At 53.4% G+C, this 16,087-nt stretch overlaps 2 protein-coding genes across 2 annotated transcripts; one reads left to right on the top strand and one right to left on the bottom strand.

Moving 5' to 3' along the window:
• The first annotated feature begins 1,998 nt into the window (after positions 1–1,998).
• DUOXA2 (dual oxidase maturation factor 2) lies at positions 1,999–7,404 on the top strand. The gene is made up of 6 exons (XM_030015191.1): positions 1,999–2,145; positions 2,286–2,343; positions 4,877–5,011; positions 5,201–5,414; positions 6,534–6,748; positions 7,205–7,404. The coding sequence occupies exons 1-6, from the start codon at positions 1,999–2,001 to the stop codon at positions 7,402–7,404; spliced, it is 969 nt and encodes a 322-aa protein (XP_029871051.1).
• A 2,386-nt stretch (positions 7,405–9,790) lies between these two features.
• Positions 9,791–14,529, bottom strand: LOC115341768 (dual oxidase maturation factor 1-like). The gene is made up of 6 exons (XM_030015189.2): positions 14,377–14,529; positions 13,439–13,496; positions 12,712–12,846; positions 12,346–12,559; positions 10,856–11,070; positions 9,791–10,017 (listed from the first exon to the last, which is right to left on the bottom strand). Exons 1-6 carry the CDS (start codon positions 14,521–14,523, stop codon positions 9,803–9,805), a joined length of 984 nt encoding a protein of 327 aa, XP_029871049.1. The 5' UTR covers positions 14,524–14,529; the 3' UTR covers positions 9,791–9,802.
• Between the last annotated feature and the right edge of the window lie 1,558 nt (positions 14,530–16,087).

Raw genomic sequence — 16,087 nt, 5'->3', positions numbered from 1 at the left:
GCAGGCACCAGTTTTCCACTTCAAAGTTGCAAGAATGCCAAGAAGTTGGTCTTCTGTGCAGGGTAATCAAGTGAGAAAGATTGGGCTGACAGCAACAGAAAGAGTTGTTTCTCTGGAAATTCTCTATAAAACTATTCCCAGAAGTTGCAAAGTGTAGAGGAAATCCAAACATCCCTTTATATTGTTTGAAAGTTAAATTTAGATTTAACGAGGCAACGTTTTCCATGTTATGTTCTGGGTTTTCAGTTGTCATGTATTGTTGATCTGTTTTAAGCTGTGAAGTGTTGCATTTCGGTGAATCTTGGAAATCATTCCTTCCCTCTTTGCATCTCTCACGAAATTTGGGCAAAGATACAATGACACCAGTGGAGTTCAAGTGATCAAGATTTAACTTGTCTTAGGCTAAACTGTTCGTTTATTTCTTCTCTTTCAGCTACTCAGATTGTTTTGTGGGCACATTTGCTGGGCTGGGGACCCCACAGCTGGCCTTCAGTACGACATTGTAGCATTGGGAATCAATTACAGCTTCTGCTTGCCAGGTAATCATAGCAGGAATGGTACCTGAAGGCTGCCCTTCTCTGGGCTTGGCTTTCGAGGGAACTAGCCAAAACAGTTACAGCAAACAGCCCAAAACAACATTTGCAAGTGCACATGATAGCTCTGTTAGTCCAGAGCAGAGAGTCAAGATAAAGTCAGGTCCAGGTCAGTTGTGAGCCAGCTGTAAAAACCCAGTCTCTGTTAAAATTGTTTGCTGTAATGATCTGGGTTACTGGACAGACAATTATTCTGAAACCAAATATTGCTTTATGCATTGAAAAGTGACCAGCTGCCCAGGTAGACTGTTTTATGATACTTATTGTAATCCTCACCCACTTCTAGGGATTTGGGACCGTCTTTTTTGTGGCTGAATTGCTCTGGGTTGGATCTTACCTAAAAAATACGATTAATACTGTTTTCAGAAAATGAGAATAAAATCAACTGCTCCATGCAGGGACAGAATGAAATTGTATTTGGTCATGAGTCATATTAGCTCTAGTGTTCCCTGACTTTTGAAGACTTCCTGGGGTAGTTACGTGCAGAGATGCTATTAAATAAGCAAAATAAAAGGACTAAGCATGTAATCAGTTTTGGTAGCAAAGATCTAACCTAGGAACAGGGGAAGCTCTGTAATTGCTAAAACCAAAGTGTCAGTGGGAGTTCAAAGCCATCTATGGTAATTACACACTTCGTTGTCTCATGTAACTCAACTGCCTTTCACCTTGAGATGTGCTCCTGATGTTTGTGTGCTCCTCGGACGCACATGCCAACTCTAGGTCTTGCTTCTGGCCCCTCTGGACCAAGCACAGGAACAGTCCTCCCTCCCCAGGTTGTACTTTGCAGCTCCTGGGGAAAAGCTTCTTCGAGGAGAGGGGGAGGAAAAAGGGGTGGTGGGCTTTGTTCCCCTTGGCAATGGTGGCCCCTGACTGGAGATAATTTTGCTACTGTGAAAGCAATGTTCTCAGTAGTTCCTCGTCATTTTGGAGGAATGCTGCATTTGCCGGTGGTCGCCGGCTCGTGGACTTCCTCTAAGGGTGTGCCACAAAGCAGAAAGCCCTGGCTGCATCTGCTGGAGGAAAAGACCCGGCTCTGTCTGGGGAGGAGCTGCTCAGCAGGTTTCTGCACTTGGGCTGCTCCTCCAGCTGCAGCAGGACAGTGGCTCACGGTTCCCTGGGCTGCCACAATCCCTCCAGGCTGGTGGAACCCTGCCTCAGGCACCTCCTCTCCTCCACTGAGAGCTTTTGGGTGGCATGTTGCTCTGCTGGGGAGTATTTCACCCTGCCTGTTTCCTTACAGTGTCACATTTCCTTGTCCTTCTGGGGAGTTTTGAGGTGGACCTCCTGCAGCTGTTGTTCCAGAGCTGAGCTGGGGCTGGCCACCACAGGCTTGAGGCAGACGGACGGGGCAGTGCAGGGTGCCCGCTGTCACCCCCTCTCTCCTGCAGGCTTCTGGAGGTGCAGGATGACTCTCTTTGACGGTGTCTACCCCTTCTACCTGCAGCAGAGGAAGGCCTTTGTGTTTGATGTCAGCACCATCATAGTGATCGTGGTCTTCCTAACGTTCGCTTGCAGCTTCCTGCTCATCATCCCTGGCATCCGCGGACGGGCGGTGCGTGACCCCTCTCCCTGGGGATAAGCATCTGCTCCCCACGTTTTGGATGCTGGGACGCTCCCGGCTGGTTCGGGGTGAGGCAGGAGGACAGCGGGGGCTCTTCTTCCCTGCCTGATGTCCCACCTCTCTCCCTGCAGAGGCTGTACTGGACTGTCCGGGTTCTCCTCAGCCTCGTCGTGGGAGTGGTGATTGTTGGTAAGTGCTGCACAGCCCTTGGAGGGTGGGTCTGGGGGCAGGATGAAACCCCGGGGCAGGTTCTGCATCTGGGAAATGCGAGCTGGTGGTCACAGCCATGGCCTGGCCAAGGCTGGTTGCAGGGTCTATGCTACCCCTGCTCTGCAAAGCAGTCACACAGCTTCCCAAAAGGCCTTCCCCATCCTTGGCACCGGAGGCTAAGAGCACCTGAAGGTGCCAGTGGTCACTTCTGTATCAAGAGGGAGATTTGCTGGCTGTAATGGCACCACAGAGTTCGAACAGCCCCAGCTCTGGTGGGATGCACAAGCCCATGTTCCTCCAGTTGTGTATGTGAGCCGATACAGGCAGGATGCAGGAACAACCACAAAACCACGGATGAAATGCAAAAAGTAAATTTATTTTTGTTACCTCACAAACTGGGGGATCCCCAAAGCAGCACCCGGGCAGAGGCATGCAAGTGGGGACACAGGCACCGTGGAGTTCAGGCCTTGCTAGAGGGTCACCAAACCTGCTGGTTTTGCCTGTATTTCAGGGATGCAGGTGGTGAGGCACTGGAACAGGTTGCCCGGAGACATTGTGGATGCCCCATCCCTGGCAGTGTTCAACGCCAGGTTGGATGGGGCTTTGAGCAACCTGGTGTAGTGGAAGGTGTCCCTGCCCATGGCAGGGGGGTTGGACCTAGATGATCTTTAAGGTCCCTTCCAACCCAAACCATTCTATGATTCATGCAGGCGTAGTTTGCCACTGTGCTTTGTTCTTTCCCACAGCAGGGCAGGAATCTCAAGCATGTTCGATAGAGTGCCTCTAAGTCTCTCACAGGCCTATGTTATCTAAACACAGATGTTCTATTTGTCCAACACACAAGGCTAAACAACAGTTAGTATCATATATGTGTTTTTCTACATCGCAGCTGCAAGTCACTTGAGTGTGTTTACAATCCTCCTCACCGACCTTCCATTATTGTCCCACACCGTGCAAGCCCTCCTGAGCTGCCTGCTGCTGAGGGAGCATGGCTGAGCAGCATGGACTGCGGCCAGGCATGTTTGGAGGATGAGAGGACCCTTGCGGTTATGTGGAGAAAGCAGGTCGAAATAAAACACAGGCAGGGCAGAGGTTGGGGCAGGAGGGGTAAAGACCTTCCAAGGAGCAAGGCAGGAGGAGATGAAGGAGAGGATTTGATTTAGTAGAAACCAGGAAATCTTCTGTAATACATGGGATGGTGGTGGAAACCAGGCTGTGGGATTTCGAACTCAGACAGGGTGACAGGATGTGTAAGCAAAAGAGGGGGATAGAGGGGATAGAAGATGCTAGATGGGGAGAGCAACCAGCCCTGACCCTAAATCAAAGAAATTCTTCTGATGTGAAAGACTGGGCTGATTACAAGACTGCTTGGAGAGGGATGATGAAGCACAACCTAAATGACTCAGCCGCCGATTCGAGCAGGCAATAGAAGCAGACAACCAGGCTGTGACCAGCTGCGGAACTCTGCTGGCTGACACATGGGCCAGTCTGGCATGTGGTGGTCACCCTCCGCCTGGGGATGTCCAGGTGCTGGGAGATGCCACCAGAGCTGCCCAGGAACATGGTGCCAGGCTGGACATGGCAGAGAGGTGGAGGTCAGGGCTTGCTCCACAGCCTTAACCAGCTCAACCCTGGAGAGCCATCCAGTGCCGCTCTTGTTACAAGGATGCAGCCGGGCGCTGCTTGAGCACACAGGAGGAATTAATTGTTTTAAAGCCAGCGTCAGGGTTTCTGTCTGGCGGCAGCAGGGCACACTCGACCCTGCAGCTAGAAAATGTTCCTGCAGAGCTGCTACTGGATCAGTGCCCTCACAAGCTGATTCAGCAGCTGAACTTATTTTCGGGCACGTTTTCTTGTTCAGCCTGAGATTAAGTCATCACCTTCACTTCCAGCTCATTTCAGTGCAGGAAAATTAAGCCCACCACAAAGTGAAAGTGTTTCAGAAAAGGATACTTTGTTCCAAAAAAAATTATACTGGAAATGCTTTGAATTTTTCTTTTTCCCCCAGCTGAAATGACTGTCAGAGCTTGCCACCCCTCTCCAATGCCCCTGTTTGACAGTGATCTTCACTATTCAGTAACAGTACAATCTAGGGACCTTAATATTTGGAATGAAACTCACCCCTGTTCCCGAGGCTGAGGAGCGGGCTCATTTCCGAGGTCTGTCCCTGGGGGCTGCGGTGCTTGCCGTGGTGGGGAGCTTGCAGGGAAGTTCTGGAGACGATGTCCAAGGAGGAATCAGGTCATGGGGTTCGTCCCTGGGGATCTGAGCTCCCCTCCTCCTGGATTGAGGGAGTGGATGCTCAGCAAGGGGAGGACATGAGCTCTGCCAGGGCGTGGGAGCTGGTTGAGGCACGTCCTGGTGGCTGAGTCAGCTCTCCTGCCCTCCTTACACTCCCTTGCAGTGCCACGGTGGGAACGCCACCATTCGTGCTTGCCCGTGATCCTCCCCTTAAGCACAGCAAAGCCTGAGACCAGCCTCTCTTTAACCCCAGCTTTACTTTTCCTGGCAGCTGTCCAGTTCACAGGGGACTGGGAGACTGGTTGGGTGAAGGCAAACACCTCCTACAAGTCCTTCAGCCATGCCGTGGTGAACGCGGACATTGGGCTGCATGTCGGCCTGGCAGGGGTGAACATCACGCTCATGGGTGAGTCTGATGTCCCCGACTGCAGCTCTGGAGCGGCCATGGCCCCAGGAGGTCTCCAAGTGATCTGTGGGTGGCCTTGGTCTGCGTGGAGGCTCCTGGGACCCTGCTGTGATGGGGTGGCCCTGCTCCTGGCTGGCAGTGCCCAGGCTGCTGGGACACAGCAGGACCTCAGTCTTCTCCTTCTGGCAGGAAACCCAGTGAATCAGGTCAACGAGACCATCAACTACAACGAGCACTTTGCCTGGAGCTTCGATGCAGACTATGACCACAGCTATAGTGAAGGCCTGGAGAAGGGGCTGCCTAGACCCATCCTCTACGTGGCAGAGAAGTTCACCATGCAAAGCCCGTGTGGCGTGCACAGGCAGTACCGCATCTCCAGCCACTATGCATCGGCCACTCTCTGGTGAGCCTTTCTCTCCTGGTGCAGGCAGAGGAGATGCAAGGATGTGGGAAGGGCTCTGCTACCTTGTCCCTAGGCCTCTGAGATGGATGCTGATTGCATGCTGCCAGGAGGAAAGCCATGTGCATGGAGGGACCTCTGCAAGGTCTGCGGTCAAACTGGTGGCCCTGTAGGCACCTTGGGCTGAGCAGATGGGAGGTCTGGGTTCTCTTTGCTAGTCAACTCCACCAGGGCTGGGCACAGGAGAGAGGAATGGGTAAGGATCCTTGCCATGATGTGGTGATGATGGCAGGGGTCCATCCCCATGGAGGGAATTGGAGCTGCTGTCCTCGGTGGCCCAGAGAGACCCATGGGCATGTGCAGAACTCTCCCATCCACAGCTGTGAGGGTATTTAATGTCTGGGAGTGGGACCAGATCAGGAAAAGCTGATGATGCTGTCATTGTGGGGTCGATCTCGACTCTTTAGCAGGAGCTGCTGCACAGCAGTATCTTGTCGCTCGCTTGGGCTGAGGGAGAGCTGGTCCACAGCTGTCAGGAGATGGTCCCCTCTACCATGGGTTGTGGAGGGCAAGGGCCATTGCAGTGCTGTTCCCCCTGCTCTGGGTTTGACAGCAAGGATGCAGAAGCTAGGAAAGGGGCCTGGCAATGCCATGGAACAAGAGCTTCTGGCCCATAGATGAAGGCTTCCCCTGTCATCCAGCTCCTCAGCCAAGTCCAGAGCTGCTGCAAATGACTTATGCCTGCTTCTGCAATTATCCCAGTTCTGTGTGCTGCTCTCTGGGGTCTGCGCTGCCTTGCAAGTTGAAGGGCAAGGAGCTGAGGTGTTCTAGATACACTGAGTGGGCTGCCATAGCATCCTTGAGGCTGGTATGGTCTGTGGGCTGAGCAATGGGAAGAGGAAATCTGGGCTTCTGCCTTCTGGATGTAGCAGTGTGAGTGTTGCACATCTGCTTGCTTAGCCTGGGAGGCTAGGGATCACTCCAGCCTGCTCACAGAGCTTCTTGGCCTCATACAATGCAACCTAGAGCCCAGATTCTTCCTCCCACATGGAAATCCTCACATTGAGAATCCTAGTCCATGGCACTTGCACAACTCATCCATTGGTCTTCTCTTGTCCTCAGGGTGGCCTTTTGCACTTGGCTTATCTCCAACATGCTCTTCTCCATGCCTGTCCTAGTCTATGGAGGCTACATGCTCCTGGTCACAGGGGCCTTCATGATCTTTTCGTTGCTCTCATTCTCCACTGTGAGGAACTCCCCCATGTGCCTGATCCGGTTTGGGACTGCAACCCTGCACATAGGCTATGGGGGATCTTTCTGGCTCACACTAGCGATTGGTAAGGATACCAAGCTACATCAGGGCACACCACCCTGTCCTTCTAGGTGTGCAAGAGTCCCAGTGCTTTCCCCCCAGAAATGGAGGTGAGAGAGCTCAGGGAGTGCAGCCCACCAGAGCCCCAGCCTGTGCCTTGGCAAAGCAGATCCTGGCGGAGATGTAGAGAGGGCTGGCGGAAGGGGGAACACTATCCCCATCTCAAGGGATGGTGGAGGGATTTTTTAGTCCCTGAGGTGCAGTAATACAAGGAGATGGGGATCTCTTGCCTGGGTTTTAAGACCCATGCCTGGGTTTTAAGATGCTCAGCACTGCAGCTGAAGCCACCTCATACAGTAGATGGCCATCTTCCACAAGACAAGGCATTGTCCCCTGGCAGGGGGCCAGCAGAGGAGGGGTGTGGGGTGGGAAGTTTGCTGGTGTTTACAGGAACACTCTCAGAGAGCACATTGTCTTCCAGGCTTGCTCTGTTTTGTGTCTGGGATCACTGTTGTCACACTGCACTACTTCAACCTGGACCTACTGAAAACTTTCTTTGATCTCCGTGAGGACAATGTAGAGGAGTACCAGGACATGACTGAAGTGTTCATCAACCCTCATTTCATGAGCAAAGGACTGCCTTCTTCTCAGCCCTCCAAACTCAACCCCAACAACATCTAGAAGAAAGTTTTTCCCACTCTTTCCCTGAAGGTGGGCCTGAAAGGGCAGGGCACAAACCTTTCTTGATGTCCCCAGAGACCGACTTCCCCATCCAACTGCCTTTGAAGAGTGCATGAGTCCATGCTGGGATCGGTACTTGCTGAGAAGTAACTTTGCAGACTGTATATCCCTGACCGTGCCCTCTGGAAAAGGGCAGGCTTTGCAGAGAGCCAGCAAGCTGCAACTGGAGCCCCTTACAGCTCCAGCAACTTGAGCTGCACACTCACCTGGGGATCTCTGTCCCAGGAGAAATGCCCTTCCTGCTCCATGCTCTGGCACAGTTTGGTGCAGTGAGTCTCCGATGGCCAGTTCCCACACAAGAAACTGAGATTACTGGTGAGATTTCTCACAGGGAGCACTCACGACTCCAAAAGCCAGTGATTAAACCTGCTCATTTCTTTCCCAAGCACTGACATTTAGTGTAGACTTTTAGATGTACCTAGGAAAGCCAGGCACAGACCCAGACTCCGTCAGGCTGGATGCCGCACAAGCTAGAGTAAAAAAGCTGCTCCAGAAATAAAGACTGAGTAAATGTATGATGGTGTCTGGCAGGGGGGATGTTGTGATAAGGCTTGTAGCCTCGCATGGGCCAAAAAGATGCCACAAGAAAGAAAAAAAGAAAGGAGAGGGAAGAATGAAGTTACCCCCATCCAGCTGGAGCACAGTTGGGCTGGCTGGGCTCCCCACGAAACGCAAGCCTGAGGACAGGAGTCAGACCCAGCCAAGGTGAGAAATGAAGTGCATCAGGTTGCGTTATTACAAACAGAAGATGGGCTCTTGCACCAAACCCACTGGCCTGATGGCCTCCACAGGCTGGCACAAGAGGATCGCCATATCTGAATATGGAGATCTGGACAGCTTCAGTCCAATTAATTGCAAAGGACATAATTTCAGTCCTTTGGCTCTTTTCTTTCTGAGAAAAAACCCTCACTGTTAAGTTACTTATTTCTTTTGCATGATATTTGTGTTGCACTAAGGTGATTTGTTATGTGCAAGAATTATTTTCAATAAAATTTTATTAAAAACCCACTCCTTTGAAACACTTTGGGCATTTTTGAGGGCTGGTTTCTTAAGAAGGGGCTGTGGGGCATATCTGCAGGCAAATGCTTGCAAGCCTCCAGCAGCAGCATCATTCCCATGGGGCAAGCTGCCCTGGCAGAGGTGCCCCCAAGAAAGGACATGGCTCACTGGCACATGTCAAGGTAGCCATTGAGAAACACTTGTCGCAGGGAACAACATGCTGTAGGGATGTAGGAGAGCCTCAAAAGGACTTTAACTAGCCAAGCAGCAGGAAAAAAGCCATAAGATTAAACCAACAAAACTCGCTCAGGAAAAGGAGGATCCTTTCTTGAGTCTTTCTTGTATCCAGACGTGTCAGGTCCGGAGACATTGTGGGAAGATGCTACAACCAACCACGGGTAATTTGGGCTGGTGTGGGACAGACCCCATGCCCTGAAAGCACAGGAGGCTGGGGGGTTTCCCACCCTTTCTGCCACTGCATCTGGCACTCTCCAGCCTCATCTCCTGCTTTTAGGCATGATTCCCCCCCAATAGCATCCTCACCAGAAGAAAAGTTTTGGCCTGTTGCATCAGACATACAGGGGCATGAACCCAAATAAACAAAATTTGATCTGTTTGTAGCACCTCCATTCCCATCTCCTCCTTTCCTTCCCTCCCACTGAAACATTTTGTCTTCCTTTCAGAGGGCTGCGAGAGCACCAATAACTCACAGGCTGCTCACAGGCTAGTGGCTGTGGTTTGGGGTCTTTAGAAGCACTGTAAGAAGCAGGAGCCAACCAACTGCCCGATTGTGCTGTTTCCAGCCCAATGTACAGCCCAGCACTTCTCTCAGACTTACATTGAACTTGAGCTGTGGGGTGTCTCGCTCTTCCTGACCGCTGATGGGAAGAGCATCCCTGGGCAGAGGGGACTTCTCGGGGCCTTCAGGGTAGGGGTGCTGTTGCAGGGGCTCTACTTCTCCTTTGGTTCATATCTATGTGCCTGCAGTTATTTGGTTCCTGTCCAGTTACGGTTTAGTCTCTGTATCTTGGGGAGGACTCTTAGGGTTTGCTGGGGATGGGCTACAGGGAAGGGCAGTAGCCCAGTGCCTGTAACTGGACAGCCAGGGATGGGTCATGGGTTCTGCTCACCCGAAAAGCTCTTCCAGCTGCTTGTGAGTAAAACAACAGCAAAAAAAATGAGGGCAAACTGTCATATTTGAGACGCCTTTCCAGACTTGGGTATTCTTGTCACCCAGGCCTTGTCGTTTCTCTTCCCACCCGGGCTCCTGGTGGGGTTGGACCAGAGCATGAATTCAGGAGGGGTCTCCTCGGGCTTTGCCCTGCGTCCCCCCAGTGCCTTACAGCTGGGTGGCTGTCACCTCAAAAAGCTCACCCAGGGGAACCATCAGCACATCCTGCGCAGAGGAGCTGGGCTCAGCTGGCAGGTAGGACGCGTCCCACCCCTCCTTATCTTCTCCCTTTCCCTCGTCCAGGTTAAAGACAAGCTTCAGCTTCTCTGGCTGCATGGAGTTCAGGATGATGACGCCCAACCCCAGCAGCAGACACAGCAGCCCTGCAATGCACAGCATAGGGAGACACGTTAGCAGCTCCTGCCCGCCGTGTCCCAGACCCATCCAGACCTGGATCTGGGGTTGGAGGCCAACGGCTCATGGCATCACCCAGGAGGTCAACAGGTGTTATTTCCCTCTCCACAACTGGACTCTGCCATCAGTTTGGGCTCACCAGTACAAAAGAGAAGTCAATCAACTGGGGCAGATGGCCAAGAGAGTTGGGTCTGGAGCCCTCCATGTATGGTGAAGGGCTGGAGGAACTGGGATTGTTTAGCCTGAAAAAGAGGAGTCTACAGGAGGACCTAATTGCCATCTTCTGCTACTGAAAAATAGCCAATCTCTTCTTGGAGGTGCACAGTTGTAACACGGAAAATTCCAGTTTGATAAAAGGAAATAATTGCTGCCCCTGAGTGGGACAGCTGTGGGGCAGGTCCTGAAAGGCACAGGGGATGTCTAGCCACGGGCACATCCACCACCAGACTGAAGAAGGCTGATGTGGCTTTGAGGTTAGCTCTACTCTGGGCAAGGTCTGGAAGGGACAACCCTGAGGGTCCTTCCAGGCCAGGTCTTTCCCTGACTCTGCAATTCTTGACTTTCATGGCACTCCTTTGGGCACACCTTCACACAGATAACTTTGGCCATTCAGATCTCCTGGCTGCTCAGCAGTTTCCCCCCCAGTCTCAATGATGCTATCCTAAATTCTTGTATGTCATTTAAAAAAAATTCATTTTCTGTGACCAGCCATGGAGACAGAAGGGATGAGGTGCTGCTGGGGTACCACTGAGCATCATCACTGCAGGGGTAGAGAACAAAAGCCTCAGGAGCAAGCTGAGCACTCACCTGTTGCTAATGTCAGCCAAAAGGATCCACCATAGTCTGTTTTCAGGGAAGCTGGGCCAAACTGGATGGGACACTTCGGAGCACTTCTCGCAGTGAAGAAGAAGAGCAGTGAGAAGAGCATCAGCGTGGCAGTGAGCAGGAGCATGTAGCCACCGTAGAGCAGGATGGGCATGGAGAACAATAGGATGGAAATGAGCCACGTGCAAAAGGCCATCCTGCGGAAGGACCACAAAACCGAGCAGAAAGTGTCATGCTTGGAACCTGTTCTCAGGGTCTCTTCTCCACATCCCAATGGAGGGATACAGCCCTGGGCAACCTGCTCTAGCTGGCCTTGCTTGAGCGGGTGGGCTGGACAGGCTGATCTAAGGATGTCCCTTCCAACCCAAACGATTCTGTAACTGCATGAATGGTGGAGCTGTGGGACAGGTCCTGCAAGTGGTGGAGGGGGATCTCCACACCTGGGGACATTGTGTTGAACTTCACAAAGCCCCAAGCACCTTAATACAGCTTTGATGTCAGCCCTGTTCTGGGCAGGGGACTGGAGTAGAAACCTCTGGAGGTTCCTCCAAATTAACTCTGACTCTTGTGGTCCTCCACAACTGGCTGTCCCCAGGCAGTTCCCGCCTGTTCAAAGGGAGAATGGCAACAAGGGAGACCTTTGTTTGGAGAACTGCACAAGCCATGCCCATATCCGATTCAGCACCTGGAGTGAACCCAGCTGCCAGCCCTGCCCTATGCATGGATTTTGGGTTTAGCTGGCTGGGGAGGTGAGCCTAACAGATTGTTCTGATTCCAAGAGTAATAATGAAAAATAAGTTTACATCAACATCCCTGCCTTGAAATACTCTGTCTCAATAGCAGGAAGGTTTGGACAGGGCTAGTTATTTTTCCTGAAAATAAAAAAGGAGATGTGGGCAGGGACGTGGAGCCCACATCCATAGGGGGAATTGCAAGACTCACTCTTCCCTGCAGTGCCTTTCCCATAGCCTCTGAGACACGTGGGGATGCTCTGAGACTCCATGATCACAACACACTCAAGCGCTCTCAGCTTTACACCACAAGACAGCCTCCAAGCACCCTCTTGATGGTTCTTTCCGCTCCCAACCGGTAGGTCTCATGCCCTCTTGGGCATGCAAGAGGAAATCCACACAGCTGGTCTTATCAGGGCTCCACATATTGCTTAGGAGAGGACCTTGCACCATAAGCCCCACACAGTTGCATCTGCTTTCATTTAAATGAAGAATAATTTTTCTCCAACTGCAATTTTGCACATCAGGGCAGAGGACACAGAAGAGGACTGTGGAGAGATGGGCAGGCCAGGAAGCATGAGCATCCCTGGTTCTGCAGAACGGTGGGTGCCAGAGACCAGCCAAGGCTTTGGCATGGCCTTACAGGGAAGAGGGTAACTCCATCAAGCTCCCTCTGCTGTAGCTGGTTCTTTCCACCTCCCCACTGAGCAAAGATAGGGCTGACCTCTTGCTCTAACTTACCACAGGGTGAGGGATGCATAGTGGCTGGAGATGCGGTACTGCCTGTGCACGCCACACGGGCTTTGCATGGTGAACTTCTCTGCCACGTAGAGGATGGGGCTGGGCAGCCCCTTCTCCAGGCCTTCACTATAGCTGTGGTCATAATCTGCATTGAAGCTCCAGGCAAAGTGCTCGTTGTAGTTGATGGTCTCGTTGACCTGATTCACCGGCTTTCCTGCCAGATGATGAAGACTAAGGACCTTTCTCAGCCTTGGAGGCTGCTCCAAGACTTCCTGGTGTAGGGGCTCCAGGTCACACAGCCCCAGTACCCAGGTGCACAGCTGCCAGACTTGCACCCAATCCCCTCCTGTTGTGATAAGCACTCACCCACTAGTGTGACGTTCACCCCTGCCAAGCCAATGTGCAGCCCAATTTCCACATTCACCAGGGCACGGCTGAAGGACTTGTAGGAGGTATTGGCTCTCACCCAGCCGGTCTCCCAGTCCCTGGTGAACTGTATGGCTGTGAAGACTTCAAAGGTTAGTCATGGCCTGGCGGTGAGACATCTAGTGTTGGAAGCACCTACCATGATGGTCACCATGACCTGAGCATCACCTACCCCATCCCAAGGGCAAAGGCCTGAGTTGTGAGCCCCAAGGAGCCGAAGCTTTGTACATTCTTCCCCAACATCAACCCTGACCTGTGACCCTGAAAGCCCCACCTGAGTTGGTTTCTCCCCAGACCCAGTGCAGTCCCTAGCCCTAGAGGCAATGGGGCTGATGTGTGGGCACTGTCCAGGCACTGGTCCTCATCTAAACACCTGCCAATTTGTCTGGGTCCCCTGGCAGTTGGTGGTGGGCTTTCGGTGACTGCCCTGGAGGTGGTCTGTGCATATGACCACCAGCCTTTGGAGACGAGACAGATGGCTGCTTGCACCCCCCACCACTTGCTGGAGCCAGGTCCCAGACACAGATGGGGGTTGGTCTTCCCCATAAACTCATCCTGCAGGCTGGACTTGGCATTTGGCTGCTCTGTTCACCCTCCCTCGCCTTGCTTCTCCATCCCCTGTGTCTTGGGCATCCTTGAGCTTCCCCCTCAGGACCCCAGTACTCACTGAGGACCACCGCTCCCACGAAGAGGGCCATCACCACCCGCAGGAACCAGAAGAGTCGCTGCGAGGGGTGAGCAGAGGTGGGGGACAGGTCTCAGTCAGATTTTGCCATGGGGACCTCAGCACCAAGCATGTCATTTAGAAATGCCAGCCAGTGAGAAATGGGCCTGTTCCTCCCCTGAGGAGTCACCCCACAGGTTCTGCAAGTGGGTGGCACATGGGGTACACGGGGCTGGGGCATCCCTGCCATGGGGTGGGGGAAGCAGTGGGGAGATCCAGGCAGAGCAAGAAGGTCAAAACAGTCCATTTGGGAAAGCTGTGCCATCCACTTTCTGGGAAGGAGGATGGAGACACTCCCCTTAATAGTTCTGAGCTGGGATTTCCACGCTTATCCAAACCTCACTTGTTTGGAGGTGTTGGCAGCTGGCCGCAGCTGGAGACGAAAGCAGCAGCTGGGGGTTCACAGTGTGTCCCTTGGTGGGGAGATGCCTCTTGGCCAGCCCCGCTGCAAAGCCAAGCATGCAACAAGCACGCGGCATATGAGCAGTGGGGTCTGTTGGCCACTGCCCTGCGAGCAGTGCTGGGGCATGCATGGTGCACATCTCCTTCCTTTGCAGGGGTTTCAGGGAAGGTGGAGCAAGGTCTTTGAGCCTCGCCCTGTTTTTCCACTCCTGTGAAATCACTCGGGCTTGCTCACAGCGAAATCCAGCCAAGCTCAGATCTGGGTCCCTCGTAAATTTGGGATGGTGGAGTTTGGTGTCTCCAGCACGGGGATACATGTTGGGTTGGGCTGAAGATCACCCCCATGGCTTGCTAGAGATCCCAGACCCCTGTCCATGAACCTGTGGGCATGTTTGCTCCCCAAGTCTGTTTTCAAGGCTGGGAAGGGGGAGGCATGTGGGATACACAGGGCAGGGACCAGAGGGCTGAGCTCCACTTACCCCCCTGCCCCGGATCCCTGGCAGGATGATGATGAAAGTGGCCAACATGGAGAGGAAGATGGAGATGATGATGGCCTGGGTAGTGTCGAAGGGGAAGCACGCATTGGCGCGGGGGTAGAAGGGGAAGGAGCCGTTCCACAGCGTCATCCTGCTGCTCTGGATGGCTGGAAATCAGCACCCAGAAAGACATCAGGGAGAAAATCACCTCCACACTTCCACCCCACCCAGTCTTCTCCGCACGGTCATCTCCTGCCCACTTGCCAGCGTGCTGCTTGTCCTGGGCATGGCTGTGCGTGCGTCTCCAGTGCCCGTGCACATTGCAGTCCCACATATGGGTGTATACTTAGGCATCTCCCACAGGAGCCCTTCATCTCCCCAGGGTACATCCCAGAGCAAAGCAGATTTGGAGTCTCCGGGCCATCTGCTGCAATGCTCCCGCTTGCAGTTCTTGCGCTTGGGGCGCTTGCTGAATCACCGCACAAATGCAGGCTGCGCCCCGCCGGGCTGCTCCTCACTGAGCCCCAGACGGAGGTAACTCCTTGCCGTCCAAGGAAACAGGAGTAACCCAGAGGAGACATAGAAACTGCCCACTCCTGGCAGCAGGGTGCCAATCACCACCTGCCAACCCTCTGTCCCAGGAGCCTGCTGGAGGCAATGCCGTGCCATGGTGAGTGGAGGGATATTGCTCAGAAATCTGGCCATGGTTTTTGCCACAGCACTTGGCCAAGGCACTTTTCTGCTAGGAAAGGGCTGCTCGGCATCCCCCAGGAGCAGGGACCATCCCAGTAGTGGCGGCAGAAACACCCGTGCCCCCTTCCCCGCGCCAAGCCTACCTCCACCGCGGCCGATCCCGAGGGCTGGCTGCTGTGCAGAGCTGCAGCGTACTCCGGGATTCTTCCTCCCTGCCCACGCTGCCTCCCCAGGCTGTGGGCAAGAAGCCAGCCCGGTGTGTCACGGTTGTATTTCTCCCAGTGTTTTTTGTGGTGCCCGCCTCCAGAGGTGGCTGGATTGTCCAGCCTTAGCCAGGGCTGATCAGCCCCCTCCGGCACTCCTGCTGAGCCCGAGGGCAGGCAAGGGAGCTACGGGCTAGCGTGGTGCCATGTAGCGTTGCAGAGGTGAGTGATCCTTCTTTTCCTTGACTTTTCCTGCAGAGTGGTGAAAAGTCAGCTCTTCCTTACAGCACGAAGACCCTGGGGCTGCCAGGCTCCTCAGGAGCCTGCCGGGGAGAACAGAAGAAGCCTTCAAAGCCCTCACCTGCACTGCCCAGTGAAGCATCCCAGCTGAGGTCATCTAGCATGGGTTGTGGCTGCATGGTGTCCTCATTGACCCTGCTCCTGACTCCATCCCCTGGGGGAGGTTACCTGGGAAGGTCCTGGACAACCTGTCAGTCACTGGGCAAGGTGACACAGTGGCTGGTGAGGCAGACCAGCAGAGAGGGACAGATCTAGAGAGGCTCCCAGCCCCGTTATGCAGAAGGTGCTCAGGTTACTAAGCTGGCCACAGACTGGAGAGCATGAAAATTCAAGCTTTCGGGGTTTGCTCTCATTCTTTGGCATTTTGGTTGGCTGAAGCAGATTGCATTGATGCTGAGAGGTCCCAGTGTGGCAGAAACACTCTCCCGACCCGCATTTGGGGGGCTTCCCTCCCAAACCGGCACAATTACTGCCATCCCCTGGTATTTCTTTCTACATCCCAGCAGATGGCCTGGCTG

The sequence above is a fragment of the Aquila chrysaetos genome, chromosome 5 (genome assembly GCF_900496995.4).
Source record: "Aquila chrysaetos chrysaetos chromosome 5, bAquChr1.4, whole genome shotgun sequence".
Lineage (NCBI taxonomy): Eukaryota > Metazoa > Chordata > Aves > Accipitriformes > Accipitridae > Aquila > Aquila chrysaetos.
The sequence above is the reverse complement of the archived record's forward strand: the minus strand, read 5'-3'. Positions and strand labels throughout refer to the sequence as shown.

What these genes read in the sequence shown, in the direction of transcription:
- DUOXA2 (XM_030015191.1), top strand. Translation starts at nt 1,999, where the DNA reads ATGACTCTCTTTGACGGTGTCTACCCCTTCTACCTGCAGCAGAGGAAG. An exon ending in CTGGCATCCGCGGACGGGCG is followed by an intron (nt 2,146 to 2,285) that starts GTGCGTGACCCC and finishes CTCTCCCTGCAG; the next exon opens with AGGCTGTACTGGACTGTCCG. An exon ending in CTGGCTCACACTAGCGATTG is followed by an intron (nt 6,749 to 7,204) that starts GTAAGGATACCA and finishes ATTGTCTTCCAG; the next exon opens with GCTTGCTCTGTTTTGTGTCT.
- LOC115341768 (XM_030015189.2), bottom strand. Translation starts at nt 14,523, where the DNA reads ATGACGCTGTGGAACGGCTCCTTCCCCTTCTACCCCCGCGCCAATGCG. An exon ending in CAGGGATCCGGGGCAGGGGG is followed by an intron (nt 13,497 to 14,376) that starts GTAAGTGGAGCT and finishes CACCCCTCGCAG; the next exon opens with CGACTCTTCTGGTTCCTGCG. An exon ending in GGTGAACGTCACACTAGTGG is followed by an intron (nt 12,560 to 12,711) that starts GTGAGTGCTTAT and finishes ATCATCTGGCAG; the next exon opens with GAAAGCCGGTGAATCAGGTC.